Source organism: Hemicordylus capensis, chromosome 2 (genome assembly GCF_027244095.1).
Source record: "Hemicordylus capensis ecotype Gifberg chromosome 2, rHemCap1.1.pri, whole genome shotgun sequence".
In the NCBI taxonomy this organism is placed as follows: Eukaryota; Metazoa; Chordata; class Lepidosauria; order Squamata; family Cordylidae; genus Hemicordylus; species Hemicordylus capensis.
The window spans coordinates 52,187,422-52,213,615 of record NC_069658.1 but is presented as its reverse complement, the minus strand read 5'-3'; the positions used below and the strand labels follow the sequence as shown (position 1 = coordinate 52,213,615).

At 45.3% G+C, this 26,194-nt stretch overlaps 2 protein-coding genes across 7 annotated transcripts in view; both read right to left on the bottom strand.

Annotated features, from left to right (window-relative positions):
- Window positions 1–26,194, bottom strand: part of MSH3 (mutS homolog 3) — a 205,307-nt gene that overhangs the window by 113,099 nt on the left and 66,014 nt on the right. For all 6 annotated transcript variants that reach the window (XR_008315277.1, XM_053291220.1, XM_053291222.1 and 3 more), the window contains 2 exons: window positions 13,608–13,692; window positions 11,394–11,503 (listed from right to left, as the gene is read on the bottom strand). Coding sequence is in view for 5 of the 6 variants with exons in the window: in XM_053291220.1 (XP_053147195.1) it covers window positions 11,394–11,503; window positions 13,608–13,692 (195 nt within the window). In the remaining variant the exon portion in view is untranslated. The remainder of the gene's footprint in view (window positions 1–11,393; window positions 11,504–13,607; window positions 13,693–26,194) is intronic.
- LOC128342972 (uncharacterized) lies at window positions 6,392–9,687 on the bottom strand. Its single transcript, XM_053291232.1, has 2 exons — window positions 9,642–9,687; window positions 6,392–7,878 (listed from the first exon to the last, which is right to left on the bottom strand). The coding sequence occupies exon 2, from the start codon at window positions 7,823–7,825 to the stop codon at window positions 6,689–6,691; it is 1,137 nt and encodes a 378-aa protein (XP_053147207.1). The 5' UTR covers window positions 7,826–7,878; window positions 9,642–9,687; the 3' UTR covers window positions 6,392–6,688.

Sequence of the window (26,194 nt, the reverse complement as noted above, 5' to 3'; positions counted from 1 at the left end):
GGTACCACTAAAAGTCCAGGAGGATGCCAGCACAGATAACAGGTAAAGTCAAGGAAGCCATAAAAGGGAAGAAGACTTACTACCGAAATTGGAAGGCCTACCCAAATGAAAGGAACACAAACTCTGACAAAAGAAATACAAGGTGGCAAAAAGAGAGTTTGAAGAACATTTAGCCAAAAACATCAAGGGGAATAACAAAAACTTCTTTAAATACATCAAAAGCAGGAAACCTGCCAGGGAGGTGGTTGGACCATTAGACAATGAGGGAGTGAAAGGGATTATTAGGGAAGATATGGAGATTGCAGAGAAGCTAAATGAGTTCTTTGCATCTGTCTTCACGGCACAGGATACTGAGCATATACCTGTTCCTGAACCAGGCTTTTTAGGGATGGAGGCTAAAGAACTGAGTCAGATAGAAGTGACAAGAGATGATGTTCTAAACTGTCTGGAAAAACTGAAAACTAGCAAATCGCCAGGGCCAGACGGAATCCATTCTAGAGTCCTCAAAGAACTCAAATGTGAAATGCCGGCCTCCTTGCTAAAATATATAACTTATCCCTGCAATCAGGCTCTGTACTGGAGAACTCAAAAGTAGCAAATGTAACACTGATTTTCAGAATGTGATCTAGAGGCGATCTGGGAAATTACCAGCCGGTTAGCTTAACATCCATTCCAAGCAAATTGATGGAAAGCATCCTCAAGAATAAAATTGTAGAACAGGACTGCTGGGAGAGAACCAGCATGGCTTCTGCAAAGGGAAATCTTGCCTCACTAACATTTTGGAGTTCTTTGAGAGTGTCAACAAGTGTGCGGATCAAGATGATGCAGTTGACATAGTATACCTGGACTTCCAAATAGCTTTTGACAAAGTTCCTCATCAAAGACTCCTGAGAAAACTTAGCAGTTATGGGATAAGGGAACAAGTACATATGTGGATTGCTAACTGGTTGAAAGACAGGAAACAGAGGGTAGGTATAAATGGAGAGTTTTCACAATGGAAGTAAGTAAGAAGTGGGGTCCCCCAGGGATCTGTACTGGGACCAGAGCTTTTTAATTTATTCACAAATGATCTAGAAGCAGGGGTAAGCAGTGAGGTGGCCAGATTTGCAGATGATACCAAACGCTTTCAGGTAGTGAAATAGGAAACAGATTGTGAGGAGCTTCAAAAGGATCTCTCTAAACTGGGTGAGTGGGCATCAAAGTTGCAAATGCGCTTCAATGTTGGCAAGTGTAAAGTGATGCACATTGAGATGAATAACCCCAACTTCAAGTATACTCTGATGGGACCTAAGCTGTTGTTGAGGGACCGAGAGAGGGATCTTGGGGTCGTGGTGGACAGCTCTTTGAATGCGTTGACTCAATGTGCGGCAACTGTGAAAAAGGCCAATTTCATACTAGGGATCATTAGGAAGGGGACTGAAAATAAAACTGCTAATATTATAATGCCTTTATACAAAACTATGGTGCAGACACACCTGCAATACTGCATACAATTCTGGTCTCCACATCTAAAAGTAGCAAGTAGAAGTAGCAGAAGTAGCAGTACAGCTGTAGAAGTAGCAGTACAGCTTCAGACATTTTTGGAGAATCCCGTCCAGTCTGGGTTTCGCCCTGGGCGAGGGGTCGAAACGGTCCTTGTCGCCCTGGCTGATGATCTCCGTCGCCAGCTTGATAAGGGAGGGTTGACGCTGCTGTTGCTGTTAGATCTCACAGCAGCATTCGACACTGTGGACCATGATATTCTGATCCACCGTATAGCTGATGCTAGGATTCGAGGCGTGGCCTTGTTGTGGCTGCATTCTTTCCTACAAGGCCGGGGTTATAGCGTAGCGATGGGAGGTCTTCATGTCATGTATTAACATGTGGCGTCCCTCGGGGGCTATTCTCTCACCCTTGCTGTTCAATATTTATATGCGGCCTTTAGCAAAGATGGTGAGGAATTTTGGGCTAGGGTGCCATCAATATGTGGATGACACCCAGCATTTTCTGCTGATGGATGGCAGGGCTGAGGACACCATAGCTCAGCTGACCAGGTGCTTGGAGGAGGTCGTAGATTGGCTGAAGCAAAGTTGTCTATGGCTTAATCCAGATAAGACTGAAGTTCTGCGGCTGGGCCCAAAGAGGACGGGGGGAGTTACCAATTACCGACCCTTGATGGTGCTTGTTTGATACCTCAGCCTACAGTAAAGAGTCTGGGTGTGATTCTTGATGCCTCTTTGAATACGGAGACTCAGATCATGGAGATCACTCGAAAGGCCTTTTTTCAGTTACGCCAAATACGGCGGCTAGCCCCTTATCTGTCTCCTCTGGATTTGGCCACTGTGATCCATGCGATGGTCACTTCTAGGTTAGATTACTGCAACTCACTTTATGTGGGGTTGCCACTGTGCCTAACTCAGAGATTGCAACTGGTGCAGAATGCAGCGGCCAAGGTCCTTACTAAGGCGCCTTGGCGAGCACATGTGACACCTTTGCTCGTTCAACTGCACTGGTTGCCAGTTGAGTCCTGGGTTAGGTTTAAGATATTAACGTTAACATTTAACGCCCTACACAATATGGGCCCTCCATATCTCCAGGACCGTCTTGTTTGATACGTCCCTCGCCAGGTCCTGAGATCGGCCACAAGTAATACCTTGGTTATCCCGGGCCCTAGGGATGTTAAACTGCAATCAACGAAAGCTAGGGCCTTATCAGTGCTGGCCCCAGCTCCATGGAATGGTCTCCCAGATAATATCAGAGATCTCCATGATTTGTTGGCTTTCCGTGAGGCATGCAAGACGGAAATGTTTCGTCGGGTGTTTGGTTGCTGAGATAGCTGGTCGTAGAGTGATCTGGTAATCCATGGTTATTATGTCTTGTAATTAGTACTGTAGCGGGGCTGTGGTTATGATGTTATGTATGTTGTATTTTATAGAACTGTGTTGCTTTGTATGTTATTGCTTGTAAGCCGCCCTGAGTCCTATGGGAGTAGGGCAACATATAAATCTAACTAAATAAATACACAAATAAATAAATAATAGAGCACCTTTCTTATGAGGCAAGTCTACAACACCTGCGGCTATTTAGTTTAGAAAAAAGATGACTGCAGGAAACATGATAGAGGTCTATAAAATCATGCATGGTGTAGAGAAAGTGGATAGAGAGAAATTATTCTCCCTCTCACGTAACACTAGAACCGGGGTCATCCCATGAAATTAATTGCTGGGAAATTTAGGACCAGCAAATGGAAGTATTTTTTCACACAACGCATAATCAACTTGTGGAATTCTCTGCCACAAGATGTGGTGACAGCCAACAACCTGTATGGCTTTACTAGGGGCTTGGATAACTTCATGAAGGAGAGGTCTATCAACGGCTACTAGTCGGAGACCCACCTCCAGCCTCAAAGGCAGGATGCCTCTGAGTACCAGTTGCAGGGGAGTAACTGCAGGAGAGAGGGCATGCCCTCAACTCCTGCCTGTAGGCTTCCAGTGGCATCTGTTGGGCCACTGGGGTGAAACAGGGTGCGGGACTAGATGGGCCTTGGGACCGATCCAGCAGAGCTGTTCTTATGTTTTTAGAAAAAAATTCCAAAGACAGAACAAGAAAATGATCTCTGGGAAGGGAGACAAACATGGAGTGGTGCAAAAAGCAGACATAAAAACACAGACTTTAACACAAGGACTTTAACTCAGACAAAGCTGGTCTTGTGGTAGCATACATGAACTGTCCCTTTTGCTAAGCAGTGTCCACCCTGGTTTGCATTTGAATGGTAGACATATGCAAGCACTGTAAAATATTCGGATTGTGCCGCTCTGGGAAGAACACCTGAATGCTTGCATGCAGAAGGTTCCAAGTTCCCTCCCTGACATCTCCAAGGTAGGACTGAGAGAGACGCCTGCCTGCAACCTTGGAGAAGCTGCTGCCAGTTTGTGTCGACAATACTAAGCTAGACAGAACAATGGTCTGACTCAGTACAATGCAGCTTCCTATGTTCCTAAGGAAACAAACCATGGAAGGTAACAGGGAAAAGACGCTGCCCAATCCTATGGAACTTTGGCACATTGGTCCATGCTTCCAGAACAGGGACCCAGGGTAAGGTTATGTAAATAAAGTACACAGAGTGATTGAATGCTACATCTTAATGAGAATTTTAGGAAGAGTGTATGCAAACTGACCAAGAGTGAGAGCTCCTGGCAGCTGGTTAATGGTGCTAGGCGAATTAAGAGGAGGCAGAAGACTTTAAGCGTCTAACCAAAAACTGTGCCGAAACAGGAAGCAAGGTGGGCCATCTTAAGGTACAACCCCAAAATCTTACACCGAAAGGGAAGGTGTATATAAACAAGAGTGAAGATATGAGTTTAAGTATGAGTGCAGATCTGTGTGAAGCTTCTCAGAGAGGCTGTGGGGGGAACAGATGTTACTTATAGGAAGCAAAAATCAGTGCAGCAGAAGACTTTCCTATATATTAATTCTATTCACAAGAGTAGTGGGACAGTGTTATGGAGCTAGTCTTGTGAAAGAGAACGTTGAGGCATCCACCCTCAAGCCGCCCGATGGTAAGTACGGCTGCTTCGGGAGCGGCACAGGCGGGAGATAAATAATAGTGGCGAGAAAGCAGAGGAAAATTGGCCAGAAGGCAGGAGGCTGAGGAGACTGGGGTAGAATGGGGCGGGGGGAGAGGAGACTGGGGCAAAAGGGGGTGGGGGAGTGGAGAATGGGACAGAAAGGGGCAGGGGGAGATGAGTGGGCGGGAGATAAATAATGTTGGTGGCGGTGAGAAATCAGAGGAGACTGGGGATGGGAGAGAGAGAAGACTGGGGCAGGAGGAGTGGGGGAGGGAGGAGACTGAGTGGCGCAGGCGGAAGATAAATAATGGCAGCAGTGGCGAGAAATCAGAGGAGAATGGGCCAGAAGGCGGAGGGGCCGAGGAGACTGGGGCCAAAGGGGGCAGGGGGGAGGAGACTGGGGCCAAAGGGGGCAGGAGGGAGGAAACTGTGAAGGAGCCAGAGTGCTTTATGCTTTCAGGTTGGCTGCTCATGGGCTGGTTAAAATAATACTGCTGGCAGCACATGGGAAGGAGGAGGGGGGCACCGAGAACATGCCCATCAGGATGTCTTTCATGGACATCCCGATTAGCAGTGTGCCCGAACCGGTCCGGCGGCCATTCCAAAGAATGGCCGAACTGCCGGACTGGTCCGGCCCTGCCTGGTCCGGGTCCGGGTGGGGGGTATGCCTTTAAGGGCGGGAGGGCTTGCTTAGCCCTCCCGCCTCCTTGCCCCCGCCAGCGCCCGTACTGAACAGTATAGGGGCGCTGGAAACCAGCCGCCCCCCCCCCCGCCGCCGCCGCGGCGAAATAACCCCCAAAGTCAGCCAGCCCTCCCTCCCTCCCAGCTAGCTGCCCTCCCACCCACCCGCTCGCTCACCGATCGCCGGAGGCCCGGTCTACCCAGCGATCGGAGGCCCGGTCTACCCGGCCCTTTCCCGCCGGGTAGACCGGGCCGCCGATCGCTGAGTAGACCGGGCCTCCGATCGCCGGAGGCCCGGTCTACCCAGCGATCGGAGGCCCGGTCTACCCGGCCCTTTCCCGGCAGGTAGACCGGGCCTCCGGAGAACGGCGCGCGCGCAAGCCGCCATTCTTCAGGAGGCCTTCCGAACGAGAGGAGCTCTGTGCCGGAGCTCCTCTCGTTTTTTATCCAGTATTCGAGCGGGTGAGCGAGCGGGTGGGTGGGAGGGCAGCTAGCTGGGAGGGAGGGAGGGCTGGCTGGCTGGCTGGCTGACCTTGGGGGTTACTTCGCGACGGCGGCGGGGGGGGGCGGCTGGTTTCCAGCGCCCCTATACTGTTCAATACGGGAGCTGGCGGGGGCAAGGAGGCGGGAGGGCTAAGGAAGCCCTCCCCGCCCTAGAAACAAGGCCCCCCTTCGGTGCCGGTCCGGACTTCTCCGGACCGTGCACATCACTAATCCCGATGATCTTCCAGCATGTCCTTTGAGCACATGAAGTTGCTCATCTGAATGACCCCTAAATACATGCTCCAAATATTTGTTTAAACAAGTATTTGGAGCATGTGTTTAGGGGCCATTCAAATGAACAGACCCCACACATGATCAAGGGAGGTGCTGGAAGGGCATTTGGAAATCTGTGGAAGATGTCTCAACTAGTGTGCTCTTGGAGCGCCCCCTTCTTCTTCTCGTGTGTTGTGGTTATATTGTGTGAACTGGCCCCATCTTCTTCATGAATGGACTAGAGTAAGGATTAGAATTAAGAGGGTTGCACCAAAAAAAAATCAGTTTCATTTTGTTGTACTCTTGCAGCAACATAGTGAACTCTCAGTATTCTCACACACTGAATAACTTTGCTGCAGAGACAAATGACATACATATTATTATTCAAGGAGGTGGAGTAAGAACATCACTACTGCAGTTTATTACTCTTCTAAATAGCTTTGCATATTCAAACACATTTATGTGTCAAGCTTTCCATTGGTGTGCTGCTGCTATCATCATCATCATCATCTTGTTGTTGTTGTTTATACAGTCAGACAGGTGTTACTGACTGGTTTGTTTTATCCAGACATCGAGTCCTTCCCAAGGACCTAGGATGGCTGAATTTTATTATCAATATTGTTGCTGTTATTATTACAAATGACCAGCACCGGAGGGGGAAGAGCAGCAGTGGGGGGTAAGTACTACCACCCCCCCGCTTAAAGCTACATGCCCCCGCCCATCCGAACCACCGAACCGGTTCGGGGGTCTGTAACAGTGTGCCCGAACCGAACCATGCACACTACTATATGGTCCCACCAATTTTTGGCTACAGGTAGCTTGTATTTTTTGCAGATGTTCCAGTGTATCATCACTGCCACCTTGTCATGCCTTTGTTTGTAGTCAGTCTGTGCGATCTTTTTACAACAGCTGATTAGGTGGTCCACGGTTTCATCTGCTTCTTTACAAAGGTGGCACTTGATGTTTGTGGTTGATTTTTCTACTTTTGCTCTTATTGCATTTGTTCTTAGTGCCTGTTCTTGTGCAGCCAGTATTAAACCCTCTGTTTCTTTCTTCAAGTTGCCATTCTTAAGCCATTGCCAGGTCTTAGTAGTGATGTTTGATATTCCAGTTATGTTGTGCAAATATTGACCATGCAGTGACTTATTTTTCCATTTTTCTGCTCGGTTCTTGACTCGTTCTTTCTTGTAGGCCTGCTTTGTTTCATTGGTGTTGAATAGTTTCTCATTATTGACCATCTTAAGTGCATCTTCTTCACTGTCCTTGATATATTTTTCAAGGCCTCTTTTCTCCTCCTCTACTGTTTGATAGACTTGCAGCATTCCTCTTCCACCTGAGCTGCGAGGGAGGTATAGCCTATCTACATCACTACAGGGGTGCAGAGCATGATTGATGGTCATGATTTTCCTGTTCTTAACATCTAGCGTCTCTAGCTCTGCCTGGGTCCAGTCTATTATTCCTGCACTGTATCTGATAATAGGTATAGCCCAGGTGTTTATGGCTTGTATGGTGTTCCCGCCATTGAGTTTGGACTTGAGGATTTTTCTAACTCTCCTGATGTATTCACTTCCAATTTTTCTTTTAGCTTCAGTGTATGTAATGTTATCAGCCTGGAGAATGCTTTGGTATTTGTAATGTTCTTTCTCTTCCAGGTTCTTGATGTTGCTTCCATTGGGCAGTTCTATTCCTTCTGTTTTTCTTATTTTTCCTCTGTTCATTATTAATGCAGCACACATGTCTAGTCCAAACTCCATTGCTATATCGCTACTGAATATACAGACAGTGCTTAGCAGTGATTCGATTCCTGACTGGGACCTTCCATACAACTTCAGATCATCCATGGAGAGAAGATGGTTTATTTGACTTGATGTTTTAGATGTTCGGTATCCGAGGCCTGTTTTGTTTAGTATTTGTGAAAGTGAAGTCATGGCGATTACAAACAACAGAGGGGATAGTGAGTCGCCTTGGAAAATACCTCTTCTAATGCTAACCTGTCCATGTGTCTCGCCATTGATTGTTAATAGTGATGTGCACGGACTGGTCTGGAGGCCATTCTACAGACCTCCGGACCGGTCTCATCTTCTGGCAGTTCAAGATTCGTCCGCCGGGATGGGGGTTCCTTTAAGGGCGGGGGGGTGTACTTACCCCTCCCGCCGCTTTTCCTCACCGGCGCACGTTTTTTGCCAAGCATTTGGGGTGGCAGGATACCTCCCTGCCACCCCTTCCCCCTGTCGGCTGCAAAAGGCTTCAGAAAGACGGAGACATGACGCACACGCAAAAGGCTTTCTGAAGCCTTTTGCAGCTGAGAGAGCGAAGGGGTGGCAGGGAGGTATCCTGCCACCCCAAATGCTTGGCAAAAAACACATGCCAGCGTGGGGAAAGCAGCGGGAGGGGGTAACTACACCCTCCCCCTGCCCTTAAAAGGAACCCCCACCCCAGTGCCGGACCGCAGCTCCATAGATTCGTGCACATCCATAATTGTTACTGTGTACACTATTGCACAGATTAGGGGTGTGCACAAACCATTTGATCCTGAACCGGTCCGCCTCAAACCGGGTTGGTTTTATGGTTCAGTCATGAACTGGAATGAAAGTGGTCTGGCCCACTATCAAATCGAACCAAGCCCTGTCCATGGTGGACCGGTTCTGTGGTTCAAGGGACTATACTTATAAAGGGAAATCCAGTAAGATTCCTCTTTACAAGGGGTGGGGATTGGGGAATTCTAAAGGGCAGTGACAAGAAGGCACCTTTAAAAGTAGATTAAAAGTTCTTACAAGCCCATCCCCTGGAGCAGCCCAAGTGCACGGTGCTCCCTTCAGCAACCACCTGAGTGGCAGCAGCACAGTTCTGGCCTCTGCGAAGGCCGGAACCATGTGGACAGGTTGCTGGAGGAAGCGCCACACACTTGAGCTCTGCCAGAGGGATTCCGAGGAGCGGTGACCTTAATCTAATTTTAAAGGTGCCATCTTGTCACCACCGCCGCACACGCACACACCACCCTTTAGAAGACTTTTCAAGGATTCCCCAACCGCCTTTGCTTGTAAAATGAAATCCAGATTCCCCTTTACAAGCATTACCCCTCAAACTGCCGAACCGGTTCAGTTGAACAGAACAGACCGGAACAGATGGTTCAACTGAATTGGTTCACCGACCAGTGGTTCGGTTCAAATTTGGTGAGAATACAAACTGAACCGCAAAATTCAGTTCATGCACATCCCTCGCACTGATCTCCATGCCACACGCTGTACACGTACAACCCCATAGTTCGCCACATGCTCCAGTAACTGGAGAAAAAGACACCAGAGGGAGATATGAAAAACGGCTCAATTCTTTCTCTCACCTTCAACCTCTGTCCCCCTACCCAGTACTAAGACATGATGAATGTGTTCTAGGAGCCACCTAAGCCATCTCCAGTGAGTTTGCCAAACCCTTTTATGGGAAGACTGTTGTTAGCAAGTTCGCTAGGTGCTACACTCTTGCTTAACCACCCTCTTTTCACCTTCTGTACCCATTACCCCTCAATAAGGTAACCCTTTGTTTTCAAGGCATGTGCCTATGCTCTTTTGTCCTTTCCATAGTGTCCACACTGCAACCAACTTTCCCTGGTTATTTTAAAGTTGGGCTGGTCTGCCCCCATTTCAAGCTAATTCCCCTCACCACTTTGAGTAAAGAATAGTCACGAAGGATGGTAGTTGCCACACTTCCATGCAGACTCATCAACTATGGAGCTAGGACTGAAGGCTTCACAGAAAAGGTGTTCTCAGGTGTTCTGAGAAGGAATTCAAAGGAAATAGGTGGTGATGTCACAGAAACATTCTGAAAAGCAGCTCCAGGTATGAGGGACAGTAAGAATGAAAGGATATTAAGTTCTGGCATTCATAGTTTTCTAATCACACCTACTTTAACTGTCAATGAAAGAGAAAAGAGCTATTTAGTACCTGTTTATGAGGCACTTCCCCTTTTGTTGGGTCATAGGAACAACATCCTGATACCGCCTCACATCATCACTGACCAATATGCCACTCTATTTTCTCTTTCTGCACTTACACAAATCAGCAAGCAGCTTTTCTCTGTACTGCCAAGAACTTATCCTAATTTTCCTCCTCATGAAAGATTACTACTAGTATCCTAGATTTTTGCACAATGGAGAAAATGGCCACTGCTCGTTATGTACTGTATTCACGGCTGTGTGAAATTTAAGTGTCAAACATTTTTTTAAAAATCAGTACAGTATTCATACTGAATTCAACTCATAATTACATTGTAGTAGGTGCTATACTCCATAGGATGCTTGGCATTTTAGTCACCACAGCTCTGCTTCTACAAAAAAATTATTTGCACCATGATCCTTTATCTGTACCAGCAGGTCACAAAATAATTACAGTTTGTTATGATTCACTTTCACACTTTTAAGTGTGTGGCTGCTTCTTCTTTCTTTCTTTTTTGGTAGTATCTGAACAGGGCTTATGTCAGATATATTATCTGATTTATGATAAAGTGTCTTGTTCCTACATTTTGAATTCTTAGTTTCAAACTATTTATGTTGATCTAATTCCCAGGAAATTACTAGTGTGTCTAAAATAGGCTTTAGCCACATGCATTACATCTCTTAAGGAGAGATGAGCCATCTAGCATAGTTGTGTAATGAAAAGCTGCAATCATCAAGCGATTCTAAACTACAAGGACAGCACATATAGCTGCAACCAGCCATTCATTGTGATAATTCAGGAGAGGAAGCTTCTGAATACACACTGATTAGAAGAAAACTAGATAAAAGAAACTGCATTCCAAGAGACACATTAAACTAGTGTCTTAGTTTTTCAGCTTTCACTCACATATTACCATACGTAACTGCTGACTGGTTGGTATTTTATAGAAATAGAATTCTGAAATTCAGCCATGAAGCACCAAGCCACTCCAAACTAGCAGAATTCTTTCCCCATAAGCAAACACCTCCTTTGTTTCTGAAATAGTGGTGCTACTCCCACTGATATTATCTGGTACTGCGGAAAGCTGGCCTTTAACACTCTTCTATAATTACCATGGCCATCAGTCATTAGATAGTCATATGCCTGTATAGGAAATCAGAATATCTTGTGCAATTCCCTGAAAGAAGTTTGAACTCTAAACAACAAATGAGTAAAACATTAGGAGTAAAACATATCCATAAATATTTAAAGAAGGAACCAACAAGTGCATACATCTTTTATTATCAGCAAAAATCTAACATACAATATTTTGTTTATATGAATTAATTTTAGAAAACCAAAGGCTGCTGGAACTCCGCTCTTTTTGATAAGAGCTAGACTGACAGAATGGGCTTGAAATCTGATAATACCTCATTTTACTCAACCAATTGATATTCAGTTCAGTTACATAGTTTAAAAAAAGCTGTAAGTTAATAAATACCTGGATTTCAAGAGAGGTTGTGTCACCCATTTCTTTAGTAGTCTTCGCCCAAATGGAGTATTTGTATGATCCAAAACCCAAAAGAGGCTGCCTTTTGTTTTCATATCAGTCTACAATGACAACAGTGTGTGTTCAATGAACTATTTATTTATTTATTTATTTATTTATTTATTTATTTATTATCCCGCTCTTCCTCCAAGGAGCCCAGAGCGGTGTACTACATACTTGAGTTTCGCCTCACAACAACCCTGTGAAGTAGGTTGGGCTGAGAGAGAAATGACTGGCCCAGAGTCACCCAGCTAGTATCATGGCTGAATGGAGATTTGAACTCGGGTCTCCCCGGTCCTAGTCCAGCACTCTAACCACTACACCACGCTGGCTCCTAAAACTACAGATTCAAAATCAATGATGAATAATTAAATAATTTTAAAGAATATTTTGAATATATTATTCTGTATTTTTAATGCATATCGAGCCACATAAATCTGTTGTGGGTTTTTTTTTAAGCACTCAAAATATTTAAGCAAAATAAGCTGTTTCCAGGAAGGATTATTTCCTTGATTCCCTCTTTAAAAGGTACCATTAAATTGGCTATCATTATCATCAATGGTAGGAGGATGTTAATTCTTTAACTGTTGAGTAAATACCATTTGGCTTAATAACTTATTACGTTTTAATCTGCCTATTAGTTCTTAACTTAGTTATTTCTCACATCGACATTGTTTTCAGGTAAAAACTATGGTCCAGATACGGATGTTCTGGACCTTTTGTAGGGAAGAATGAAACAAAGGGTGGGTTCAGACATGAGAAGTGCAGTTAATTTAACTAAGGTTTGTGAAGCACACCAGGACTTCCATTGCAGACAATCACCTAATGTTAGTTTGTATCTTTTAACTTTGGTTTGTTAGTGGCCTGCCCCCATCTTTGCCTCTCATGAAGACCTTATATGCAGTCCCAGGCTGCTTTGCTGTGCACTGCTGCTAGCAAGGCCTCACCCTCTCACCAACCTCTGCTCCAGATTACAAAGGGAAAGGCAACCTCAGAATGAGTTCCTTCCGATCTCTCTGCCTACTCTTGGAGTTTTCCAGATGCAACTGACACCTTTCAAAAGGTGATCTTTATTCTATGTGTTGTCAGGTGGTTGTGTATTACATTTGAACATCCTCAAATAATTTAGTGAGAGTCTAGTCCATTTGTATACCTCCCTTAAGCACTCATTCTGCACCTTTATAAACATTCCACTATCTTCCTGGGTGGATTATTTCTTCTGATGTATTTAAATAAATGTCTGGTTTTTATCTTTAGCAATTTGCTCCTCAAATCCCTTCTCTGCTAGGATTACTGTCCATATGCAGTAGTTTTGCCAGAATTGGTGCTTTTCATTTTCCTTATTTGGGCAAAAACTGCACTTTCCAAAGAGAAGCTTCACTGGCAATATTGCTATTCTTTTAGACTTAGAAAAGCATAAATAAAATTTAAGTTAAAACATAAATAAAAACTTAAGAAGGATCTGTGCTCTTTTTACTTCAGCAAATGCATGTCCCAAATCTGTAGGGGAAAAACAGTGCTGCCAAATCACCTCAGGAGCACCCCATGGGGCTTTTGCATTCCTTTCTGCTAAGATTCATTTTCAGAACCACAGTAAGCATTATTCTCCATTGGTGTTTTGCTAGCGATGGTTATTTCCATCACTTATTGTTTGCTAACGCTGGTTATTTCAAAACCACAATTTGCAAACCTGTTTCTAACCATGGTGGTAAACTAAGATTTGAGGCAAACCATGGTTATTTTGTTAAATAAAAGGCAGGGAGGAATGCATTAACTAAATGAATACTCCCAATTTTCCAATGATGGTCAGGAGTCTGGGCAGCATTACTTCTGTGCTAAGCCACAGAACAGTAATCTTCACTAGGGCCTGGTCCTGACCTGTATTTCCCAAACACTAAGATAGGGCCCTCTATAAATTGAATTAAATTAAATTAAATTAAATTAAATCCTTTTTCTTCTCCTTTCTTTGCCATTTTCCCTTTCTCCTACTCTCTTGGATCACACACATCCCTTTGCAAATGCATCAGGTCCTATAAACATCTTTAAACATATTACCTACTCTCAGTTTCCAAGATGGTGAACATTCCCTTTGGGAATGTAAAAGCCTGAATTTGCTCTTGGATCTGTTCTTCTAGCAAACAAATGCAATGGATAAAGGAATCTTACTTGATTCTGTAGAATTTCTAGATTCTTTAGTGCAGTCCCATTAAGTATCATGTATTCAGCATCACTTGATAACTTCTTAAAATTACTGAAACACAAGACAGTAGCACATACATAGTGAACACACTCACAAACAGCTTTTTGTGCTGGAACACTAAAAATCATAGCATTGCATGTTGCTAAGAAAAACACATTAAACAGGTGTAGTAGAAACAGCTGCTATCTAAACATGTGAATCATTTTACTGATTTGAAAAGAGTCTAACTTAAATGACCAACAAACAATACTTCTCCTCCTTAAAGTAGTTTGCGTCTAACAACTAGGAGAGGAGAGCTGGTCTTGTGGTAGTAAGCATGACTTGTCCCCTTAGCTAAGCAGGGTCTGTCCTGGTTGCATATGAATGGGAGACTAGAAGTGTGAGCACTAGAAGATATTCCCCTCAGCAGATGGAGCCGCTTTGAGAAGAGCAGAAGGTTTCAAGCTCCCTCCCTGGCAGCATCTCCAAGATAGGGCTGAGAGAGATTCCTGCCTGCAACCTTGGAGAAGCCGCTGCCAGTCAATACTGAACTAGATAGACCAATGGTCTGACTCAGTATATGACAGCTTCTTATCAGGGGTGTAGCAAGGTTGGAGTGGGCCCAGAGACAAGATTTTAAACTGCCCGCCCACCCCCACTGAAGCTCAGCTCATGAAGTAAAGAAATCTTAAATGAGGCTGAATAGTGGTAACAAAAAGCATAGTAAATTTATTTAGACATGCTGTTCTGGTAGCTCCAGGTCTTAACACTCATATCAATTTCAGAGGATGAATACAACTGAAGGAAGCCCGGGCGGGTGCGTGGCTGGGGGAGTCAGTCATGTTGACTTGCCTCTGGGGGGCCCCCAAGGCAGTGAGCCCCCAGACAACTGTCTCCCCTTGCCCTATGATAGTTACACCTCTGCTTCCTTTGTTCCTAACTTGACAAAAATAATGTCTTTAATAATGCAGATTTGTCTCTGTCTGCTTCTCTTAACAGAATAATGCATTTTACCAACTCAAGTCATACACATATCTTCTTGAATTAAATTTTCCTAGCAATTTTAAGGGATCTGTCAGTGCAGCAGAACTATTGATCTGATGTTCTTCATACAGAATTTCATATTCTACATGGACCTCTCTTCATTCTGTTAAACATACTTACATTTTAAAATCCAAGAGCTGCTCTAAGTCATTAGACCAATGTTTTATTCATATCTGGGATATGAAAAGGGGATGTTGTTTTTATATTGCTCACTTGTTAGAAAGTTAAATAGCAACAGCCGACCTATGTAATTTCCCCCAATAATTTCTTTTTTAGAAAACAGAAGGAAAAACACACACAGATTGTGTTATACCCTTCTGTGAGAGAAGCATGATATGAGATAATCATATCTACGTCCAAATGATAATTTAATAGAAACTCCATAATAATCAGAATCACAACATTTCTACAGGTTCCTTGGTTAAACCACTGATAGGAATCCTAATCTTATTAATCAGCTTTAACTGCAATAGCACAAGCAGAAGGCAGCACAGGAGAGCTGGCCAACACTGATTTACTTGCCATCCCCCACTCCAGTCAGTCCAACTATGTTTCTCTAATGCACACATCAGAAAAGTCTGTGGAACCTCTGGATAGGGTGCTGCCAACACCTAAGAGCAGTACAGTGAATCTGGGTAGCACACCTGTATAATCAGTTTTCCATCAGCATTGTCTACTATGAAAGAGAATGTTTGGTGAGAAAAATACTTTGAATATTCAAATCCTAGGAACTTACAGGTTATTCACCTGTAACTTTGGTTCTTCTAGTGGTCATCTGTACTTCTACACAAATGGGCTATGCACATGCGCAGGGACCTCATCGGGATCTAACAAGCTGAGTTTTCCGGCTTTGGGTGGGAACCCCGCTCCCAGCTGCTATATGCGGCTACACCACTCCTCATCCCCTCAGTCACAGAGTCCAGCTTCAGTGAACCCTGCGGGGAGGACTGGAAGGAGTGTTGAAATACTGATGACCACTAGAAGAACCAAAGTTACATGTGAGTAACTTGTAGTTATTCAACATGGTCTCTGTCTTCTACACAAATGGGCGCATAACAAGCTAGCACCCACGGAGGAGGGAAGAACAGAAGCAAATATAATCTGCCAGAAAATTTTTATTTCAGAAACAAGTACATCAACTGAAAATAGATTGAAGGACACTCCTGCCAAATACAGCATCATTCCGTGCCCTGATATCAATTGCATAATGACAGATAAATAAATGGGACGAAGCCCAAGTAGCTGCCTGACATACAGAGTTCAACGGGACCACACAATCAAAGGCCACAGAGGCCGCCACGGACTTAACAGAGTGTGCCTTAACTGTTGCAGGCAACTGTTTATGAGCCAAATGATAACAAAGCTCAATTGTGGAAACAATCCATCTAGACATGGACTGGGCCAATACCTGTAGACGTTTACGAGGCCCATAGTAGAGAACGAACAAGGAGGGAGATTTCCTCCACTCAGCAGACCTCTGAACATAAAAGGACAATGCCCTTTGAACATCTAAATGGTGCAACCTCCTTTCCGCATCCGAAGAAGGATTTTGAAAAAACACTGGTAAAGTGCAGGGATGTGCATGGTCCGGACTAGTCCGGACCGGCACTGAGGGGGGGGTCTCCCTTTAAGGGCGGGGGGGGTAGAACTTACCCCTCCCGCCACTTTTCCTTCTCTGGCGCTGTCTTTTTTAGTGAAGATTTTGGGGCGGCAGCGTTCTTCGCTGCCGCCCCTGCCCCCATCGTCGCCTGGCAGTCTCCCTCAGAGTAGTACGCATGCGTGTGCATCGCCACGCGCGTCACCGCATGCACACTACTCTGAGGGAGACTGCCGGGCGACAACGGGGGCAGGGGCGGCAGCGAAGAACGCTGCCGCCCCAAAATCTTCAGTAAAAAAGACAGTGCCAGAGGGGGAAAAGCAGCGGGAGGGGTAAGTTCTTACCCCCCCCGCCCTTAAAGGGAGACCCCCCCTCGGTGCCAGACTGCCGGACCGGTCCGGAGGCCTCCAACATGGCCTCCGGACTGGTTAGTGCCCTGAGACATGGCAAGCAGCTTCAGCGCTGGAGGGGGAAGAGTGGCGGGAGGGGTAAGTTCTACCCCCCCGCCCTTAAAGGGAGACACCCCCCCCTCGGTGCCGGTCCGGACCAGTCCGGACCATGCACATCCCTAGTAAAGTGAGCAGGGATGAACAGTGAAACGTCCGTGTAGCACCCGTCCCTGTTCCTGAGATAGCAGGTCTGGCAGGATAGGCAGCCATCTCCAGTCCACTGCCAAGCGCAGCAGGGTCGGAAACCAAGGCCTCCTGGGCCACCACAAGGTTATCAGGATTGCCCTGGCCTGATCCACCGTCAGTTTGTGCAGGACCCTCAGGATGAGAGGAAATGGAGGAAATTAGTACAGGAGAGGGCCCGTCCAGGACATGACCAAGGCGTCACCCAGAGAAACCTCGCCCTGCCTCCCGCTGGAACAGTAGAGGGCACACTGCGCATTGTCCTGAGAAGCGAACAGGTCCAGAGTTGGGACCCCCCATGTCACAAACACGTCCCTCAGAACACCTTGATGCAGTGCCCATTCATGTGAGACCACTGTAATCCTGCTCAGAGAGTCCACCTGGACATTCAACACTCCCTGGATGTGAACTGCCTGGGGTGACACCGCATGTGCCACACACCAATGCCACAGAGCTATTCAGGGTTGTGAGGGGGCTAGTAGGGCCCCCTGCTCCCCTGAATTCGAATTTGGAACCATCAGTTGCCCGCTGTGACGCTTTTAATGAGTTTTTTTAGGGACAAAGTCTCTCGTATTCAGGTCGATCTAGATCTAGATTTAGACTCCACAGTTATCGCAGTGTCAGATGCAGAGGTATCCAGCAACTCCTCTTGTGTGGTTAGACTGGATCAATTTCAGTTTGTGACTCCTGAGGATGTGGACAAGCTGCTCGGAATGGTGTGTCCTACCACCTGTCTGCTTGATCCTTGTCCAGCGTGGCTTATACTATCTGGCAAGGGGGTTGTTGTGGAGAGCCTGGTGGCAATTATAAATACCTCTCTGAGAGAGGGCAGGATGCCTCCTTGTTTAAAGGAGGCAATTATTAGACCTAAAGAAGCCTGCCTTTGACCCCTCGGAGTTTAGTAGCTACAGGCCTGTCTCCAAGCTCCCATGGTTGGGCAAGGTGATTGAGAGGGTGGTAGCCTCTCAGCTCCAGACGGCCTTGGAGGAAACTGACTATCTAGACCAGGCCTGCTCAACTTAGGCCCCCCAGCTGTTTTTGGACTACAACTCCCATAATTCTCAGCCACAGCAGCCAATAGCCAGGAATTATGGGAATTGTAGGCCAACATCTGCAGGAGGGCCGAAGTTGAGCAGGCCTGATCTAGACCCATTTCAAACTGGTTTTCAGATGGTATGGGGTGGAGACTGCCTTGGTCAGCCTGATGGATGATCTCCTATTGGGAATTGACAGAGGAAGTGTGACTCTGTTGGTCCTTTTGGATCTCTCGGCGGCTTTCGATACTATCGACCAAAGTATCATTCTGGAACGTCTGAGGGAGTTGGGGGTGAGAGGCACTGCTTTGCAGTGGTTCCACTCCTACCTTTCTGGCAGATCCCAGATGGTGTCGCTTGGAGACTGTTGCTCTTCAAAATCTGAGCTTTTATATGGGGTCCCTCAGGGCTCCATACTGTCTCCAATGCTTTTTAATATCTACATGAAACCGTTGGGAGAGATCATCCGGAGATTTGGTGCTGGGTGTTATCAGTATGCTGATGACACCCAAATCTATTTCTCCATGTCAACATCATCAGGAGAAGACATATCCTCCCTGAATGCCTGCTTGGAAGCAGTAATGGGCTGGGGGATTACAAACAAACTGAATCCAGACAAGACGGAGGTACTTAATGTGTGGGGTCGTCACTCGGGAAGCGATATTGATCTACCTGTTCTAGATGGGGTCACACTTCCTCAGAAGGAACAGGTATGCAGTTTGGGAGTGCTTCTAGATCCACACCTTTCCCTGGTTCCCCAGGTTGAGGCAGTGGCCAGAAGCGCTTTCTATCAGCTTTCGTTGATATGCCAGCTGCGTCCATTTCTTGAGGTTCATGATCTCAAAACAGTAGTACACTTGTTGGTAACCTCCAGACTGGATTACTGCAATGCGCTCTATGTGGGGCTGCCTTTGTATGTAGTCCGGAAACTGCAATTAGTGCAAAATGCAGCAGCCAGGTTGGTCTCCGAGCCATCTCGAAGAGACCATATTATTCCTGTATTACAGGAGTTGCACTGGCTGCCAATAAGTTTCCGGGCAAAATACAAAGTGCTGGTTATAGCCTATAAAGCCCTAAACAGCTTAGGCCCATGGTACTTAAGAGATTGTCTTCTCCTGAATGATCCCCATAGCCCACTGCGTACATCAGGGGAGGCTCGTCTGTGGCTACCTTCATGTCGTCTGGTGGCCACCCAGGGACGGGCCTTCTCTGTTGTCGCCCCGAGACTTTGGAACGTGCTTCCCGTGGGAATAAGAGTCTCCCCATCTCTAGCAGCTTTTTAAAAGTGTCTAAAAACTTATCTTTTTACCCAGGCCTTTTAACTTTTTAACTTTGTAAATTTTGGATTATTTATTGATTTGTTTTGAGCTGATTTTAATTTTTTGTTTTTATGTGTTGTGAACCGCCCTGAGACCTTGGGTTAGGGCAGTATAAAAATGCACTAAATAAATAAATAGATGCAAGCTCCTCGAGGACATGCCGCCTTGTCGACTGACGTAGGCTTTCGCCGTCGTGTTGTCCGTTTGTATCAACACAGAATGACCTCCAATCAGGGGCAGAAAGCCTTTGAGAGCATTGAAAATGGCCAACAGCTCCAGATAACTTATGTGCCTGGTCCTTTCTTCGGGAGACCAATGCCAGGTAAGGCAAAGCCCATCCAGGTGCGCTTCCCAACCGAGTTCTGACACGTCCATCGTGACCACCGAGCTGGTTTGAGGGGCTTGGAAAGGAGTACCAACACCCAAGTGCCACAACTCCGTCCACCACTCCACCATCGCCCGCACCCAAGGAGGGGATGTACGCTTAAGATGGCCAGGGTAGTGAAGGGGATCGAACACATCTCAAAACCATCTCTGAATGATGCACATCACAGACATGCTTGAGGCAAAACGTACGTACTGGATGACTTGTGTCCCAACAGGCACTGCACAGAGAACATGGTTCGTGGGCCCCTGGCATGGAAGGCACCCGCCAACTTCCGGAGAGTGGTTATACGGCCCGTAGGAAGGAGGACCTTCTCCAAGTTCGTGTCAAATATCAGCCCAATGAACTAAATTCACTGGGAGGGTTCCAACAAGGACTTTCTGAAGTTTATGTGGAAACTCAGCCCTATAGAGTGTCCACCATGATCTCGAGGGCGTCCACATAGGTGAAACGGGGAGGGGGGGGCTAGGACACGTGCCCTAGGTGCCACTGGGGGGGGGGTGCCAGTGCTATGCTGCCCCCACTCACTCCCAAATTCGTGGATTTATTTATATCTATATCTATATATCTAAATCTATAGATATAGATATAGATATAGATATAGATATATATAAAAAAAATCTGTAGCCCCTTTGGGGAGCTTCCTGAAGGCCGCCTGGGGGGGTGTCTGCAAAGGTTACTCCTCCCCCCACCAGCCTCTTAGATCATCGCCGCAGCCCATCCCGGGATGATTTTCAGGCCTGTTTGGGCATACAAAGATCAGTGCGGCAGCCATTTTGGAGATTGCCGCACATGCTCAAAAGGCCTCTGTGAGGCCTGGCAAGGCATAGGACCTCGCAGGGACCATTTGAGCATGCGTGGCGGCCATTTTTAAAATTTAAAAAAGGCTGATGAAAACAAAAATGGCCACCGCACATGCTTAAATGGCCTCTGCGAGACCCAAGTCTAGATTTTTCCCTGGTCTAGGGAGTCAGAAGAATGCAAAGTCTTTGGTAAGGGACCCAAGCATTTAAAAAACAGATATAAATGGCACAAAAGTAAGTGGACAAAAAATCCCTTAAAAAGACAATGTTGGTTTAATACCTTGTAAGCTGGCAAAACTGAAGGGTGGCGGGGGGAGAGGCAAGGAATAAAATGGAAATATTCACTCGCATGCGGTTTAATTCTCTATACCGAGCTCTAACTTGTGTGGTGCTTTTTTAAAAAAAACTCTTGTAAGAATTCATACCCAGAAATGTTGCATTTGTAATGTATTGCCATCCCTGTGTCGTGCAGTCTTACCATACTGAGAAATGGCTTGTCTTTTGAAATAAGTGGTTAACGTGCTGCAAATTATTCCCGTCAATTTAGCTGAGTTGTACTCGGGTTTTTATTGCCTGTGCGCATCCCAAGTAGATTTGCTCAAGTTTCCTTGCCTTCTAAAAAAGTTATATTTTAGAATGTGTTTTTAAAAAAATGAGTGCAACTCCCTTTTTACTTGGAACACAATTGTTTTTAAAAGACACATTGAATAGTTATGCTGTGATTCTCATTCACTTGCATTTGATAAACTAGACATAAAATTTACTGTCCAGTCTGCCTGTTGCCTGCCTCTGTAGTGAACAAGGGAGGTTTAACTTATCCAAGGAAAAATATTTGTGTGCCTACTTGGTTCATTTATGGCAGAGCTCACTTTTGAAAGGGTTGTAAAGCTATGAAGGTGGCTGGTGTCCTCCATCCAATACAAAATAGCACAGGCCATATGCTCTTACTACCTTAGTATCTGTCACAGTGACAGATAGGAAATGGAATATGTGTGCAACAGAATTGGGTTTTTTGTTTTGTTTTTACCTTTAGACCCAGGAACTTGAGGGGATGGGGCAGAGGCAACCTTTTACCAAACCTCTGCAGTGTGGCAGAGACAGAAAATTGGTAGATTCTCTCTCTCTCTCTCTCTCTCTCTCCCCCCCCCCCTCTCTCTCTCTCTCTCACACACACACACACACACACACACACACACACACACACACACACCATTTTTCTGATTTGAATATCAAATTGTTTTGCTGTTCTGTGGCTAGTTGCAACTTCCACCTTCTTCCTAATCAGGCTGCTGGATCCAAGCCTATTGTAAGCTGCTGGATAATTTCAGATTGTTTGGGGCCCCTAGGATTTCCCATCGCAACCATCTCCCTTTAAGGCAAAGGCTGTTTGGACAGGAAAAAACCCATCCTTGAATTTCTTGGAGGCAGCAACCTGTAGTGAGGTGTGCTGAGGTGGCTAAAGAATGTGTTCACTGCTTAGCTTTTTTTTTTTTGCTAAAGAGAGCTTTCACTGCTTAGCTCTATGGAAGCATGCCCAGCACATGGATGTGCTGCATTTCCTTGGGAAGGCGACTGGCACATATGTGCCACATGTGTGGTTGTATGTGTGTATGCATGTGTGTGTTGCTTACAACCTGTTTCTCCTGAAAGTGTCTGAACTTGTATTTTTGAGCTGATATTATGGTAAGGTTATCTGAAAGACAGGTGTCAGATGTTTGGTCAGGGGCGCAATTTCAGTGCTTGCCCTAGGCACTATTTTCCCTAGATACGCCTCTGGACATCCAGAACAGCCCGCCTGATATAGGCCACGATCAGTCAATTCTCTAGGTAAGGCAGCACCTGCACGTCCTGCTCCTGTAGGAACACCACCACTTTGGCCAAACATTTTGTAAAGACCCTCGGTGCGGTCGCGAGGCCAAATGGCAGGGCCTTGAATTGATAGGGGATCCCCCCCCCCGATCTGAAAAATGCAGGAAGCGTTGATGCTGCGGCCGGACTGACACGTGGAAGTACACATCTTTTAAGTCTAGTGATACTGTCTACATGCCTTTGTCCAGGATGGACAAAAGGGTCGGTACCGACAACATTTGGAACCTTTTGTACGCCAAATGTCTGTTCAGAGTCCCGAGGTCTAGTATAGGGCGCTGGCCACCATATGGCTTGGGCACCAGAAAGTACCGGGAGTAGAACTCGGGGCTATCTGGGTTGACAATTTGGTCGATCGCGTCCTTTTTCAGGAGGGCAGTCACCTCCTGCTCCAACTCTGGGGTGCAAGGAATCACCACAACCCCAGGCACTGGCCGTGTCCCACAAAACTCCAGGGCATAGCCCAGACGTGTGATCATGAGGACCTACTGTTCCATAGGCACTTTGTCCGAGCTCACCAAGAATGGAGCCAGGCAAGTCGTAGCGCCCCGAGTCATCGTCTCTTCTGGGGAATACCTTGATGCTGTTTATGGAAAGCTGGCTTACTGCGCTGGCCTACCAACTGTTGCCCTACCTTTCATGACTGGTAGGGCAACCACTTGGCCGTCCTCTGTGGTTTACTAGTAGGCGAAGCATAAGACATGGAGCGTGCTGTGCTCCCCAACTTCTGCACCTTCTATAGCATATTGTCCGTTTGCTCATAAAATAGGCTAGAGCCTTCGAAGGGCAGGTCCTCAATCCTAGATCAGGCCTCATAGTGCAGTCCCGATTACCACAACCATGCGTGCCTGCTGAGCGCCACGACATGGCCATCACCTTAGCCGTACATTCCACTGAATGTCGGGGAGAATAAAGTTCTTGTCTGGCCACTTGAATGGCCTCTCTGGCAAATGACTTGGCCAGATCTCTCTTATCTTGTGGGAGAAGATCCAGAAATGGGCTTACCTTCTCCCATAAAAAATGATTATATTGGGCATTATAAGCTTGGTAATTTGCCACCCTTAGATATAGTGCTGAGGCAGAGTATAGTCACCTCACAAAAGAGTCCAACTTCTGCCCTCTTTATCAGCTGGTGCCAACTGGCAGTGGCCTCTGGTTCTTTGCAGGGACTATTCTCTACAACCAATCTCTACGACTATTGAATTCAGGGTGGGGTGATTCTTTTAAAAGGACGTATCCTCACCCAATTGCACCCAATAAAAACTTTCCAGACGCCTGTTGGGCTGAGAGAGCATTGTCGGCTTCTTCCAATGACCTTTTATGACTTTCAGTAATGCCAAATTTAGGGGCAGAGCGGCCGGTACCTTGGCCTCGGTATCAATGAAGCTGAACAGCGGGTCAAGCTCTCCTTTCTGTTGATTACCAGGTTCACGCCCAGGGCAGAAGCCATTCGTGTCACATACGCTGTATACAGTTTCAGGTCTTCTGACGGGAAGGTCGGTTTCAAGTTCGACTGGACATGGAGCGGCAGCGATCTCAGAGAAACCGCCTCTGAAGCCTATGAGCTATCATCGCTCTCATAATCGGGCTCCAGATGAGCCAAAGAGTCTTGCGCCGCAGGCGTCGACCCCGAGGGTGAGCCCAGGTTGACATCTTGAATGTTTGGTATCGAAGCGTTCTGGGACATCACCGGTGCAGAAGGGAGTGGTTCACGATGCTCAGTACAGTCTCTCGGGGAGCGTTGAGGTGGGTGTGAATGTGGCCTCCCTTCCGAATGCAAGGGGGTCTCATGCCAGCCCTTTGTCACCAAGGGTTTCTCATACATGAGATCCTCTGAATAACGGGACCCATAATGCGGGTGAGCATAGTCAGAGTACTCAGACCGGTACTCCCCTTGATACCAATCGCTTGGCTCAGCATCATGGCGCCACACACCATACAAAGGGTCAACTGCGCTCAAAGGGGAGCGATACTCTGATGTTCGATATAGATCTTGATAAGCTTGATCACGGCGATCCAATGGATGATTGAAAGACTTTTGGACAAGATACAGCAATTTGGCCAGTTGGCTGGATTTTATATAAATAAGACTAAAACTAAGGTTCTGACTAAAAATATAGATCAGAAAATTAAAGATAGATTTGGTGAAATAAGTGGGTTAAAAGTGGAGAAGAAAGTGAAATATTTGGGAGTTTGGTTAACAAATAATAACTCTGTGTTGTTTTCAAATAATTATGTTAAAACATGGAACTCAATGAAAAATGATCTGCAAAGATGGTCTAAAATGAATTTATCTTTCATGGGAAGAATCTCAGTGGTCAAGATGAATGTTTTGCCTAAAATGTTATTTCTTTTTCAGACTATTCCTATAATTAATAACTTGACTTGTTTTAGGCAATGGCAGAAGGATATAACTAAATTTGTTTGGCAGGGGAAAAGACCAAGAATAAACTTTAAGAATTTAACAGATGCAAAGGAAAGGGGTGGTCTTACCTTGCCAGATTTAAGGTTGTATTTTGATGCTGTATGTTTGACATGGCTAAAGGAATGGATAACATTGAGAAACCCTAGAGTCCTTGATCTGGAGGGATTTGATAGAAAGTTTGGATGGCATGCTTATCTATGGTACAAAAAAACTAAAGTACATAAAGATTTTCTGAATCACTATGTAAGAAGGAGTTTAATGAGGGTATGGTTAAAATATAAAAATTGGTTGGAACCAAAAACTCCGTTATGGATATCCCCGATCGAAGCTTTATCACGTAAAGAAGTAAATATGCAAATGTCGGGGGGTACGTATAGAGATCTGTTGTATTTTTATGGAAAGGATTGTAAGTTAAAATCTTTAACTGAATTACAAAATGTGGTCAGAGATTGGTTTCAGTACTATCAGTTAAATGAGATATATAAGAAAGACCTTAAAGTTGGATTTGAAGATCAGATCTCGAATTTTGAGAAGGAATTATGTCAAGACGATGAAAAATTAATTTCCAAAATGTATAAATTATTACTTTTGGAGGAGACAAGAGAGGAATTGGTTAAAACAACTATGATAAAATGGGCTCAAGATGTTGGACATAATATAGAAATGGCAGCGTGGGAGAAGTTATGGAAAAGTGATTTAAAATTTACTGCTTGTTATGCTTTGAAGGAAAATTATTACAAAATGATGTATAGATGGTATTTAACGCCCAAAAAACTGGCATTAATGTATAAAAATGTTTCAAACAAATGTTGGAAGTTGGGGCATATTGAAGGTAGTTTTTTTCATATGTGGTGGACCTGTGGGAGGGCTAAGGCCTATTGGGACATGATATATAATGAACTGAAGAAGATTCTTAAAGTGACATTTCCTAAGAAGCCAGAATCCTTCCTGCTAGGAATAACACAAGGAGCAATTTCTATAAATAATTTAACTTTTTTTATGTATGCTTCTACGGCGGCCAGAATATTATATGCACAGAAATGGAAGACCAATGAACTGCCTTCAAAAGAAGATTGGCTGATAAAGATTTTGGAATATGCAGAAATGGCAAAACTTACAACACTGATTAGAGATCAAAGTTTAGAACGTTTCAAGGAAGATTAGGAACCTTTTTTGGTTTATTTAAAGAATTATTTTCCTACTATGGATCTTACAGCAGGATTTGATATTTGAAATGCAGGTTGGGCAGATTAATGGTGGTGGAAGGTTTAAATTTGTGTTTTTTTAATTAATTTTATAATAAGGGTAAAATTTATAGTTGTTATCACAAAAAGGTGCGCGGGAAGTCAATTTTGTAATTGTGTTTATTATGATTGTTATGGTTATTATTATTATTGTTAAAAGTTAATAAAAATTTGAAATCGGAAGCTTGATCACGGCGATCCCAGGACTGTTCCTGTCTGTATGTT

Bases quoted from the DNA above. Each gene is read 5' to 3' on its own strand.
- LOC128342972 (XM_053291232.1), bottom strand. From the start codon at position 7,825: ATGGATGATCTGAAGTTGTATGGAAGGTCCCAGTCAGGAATCGAATCA.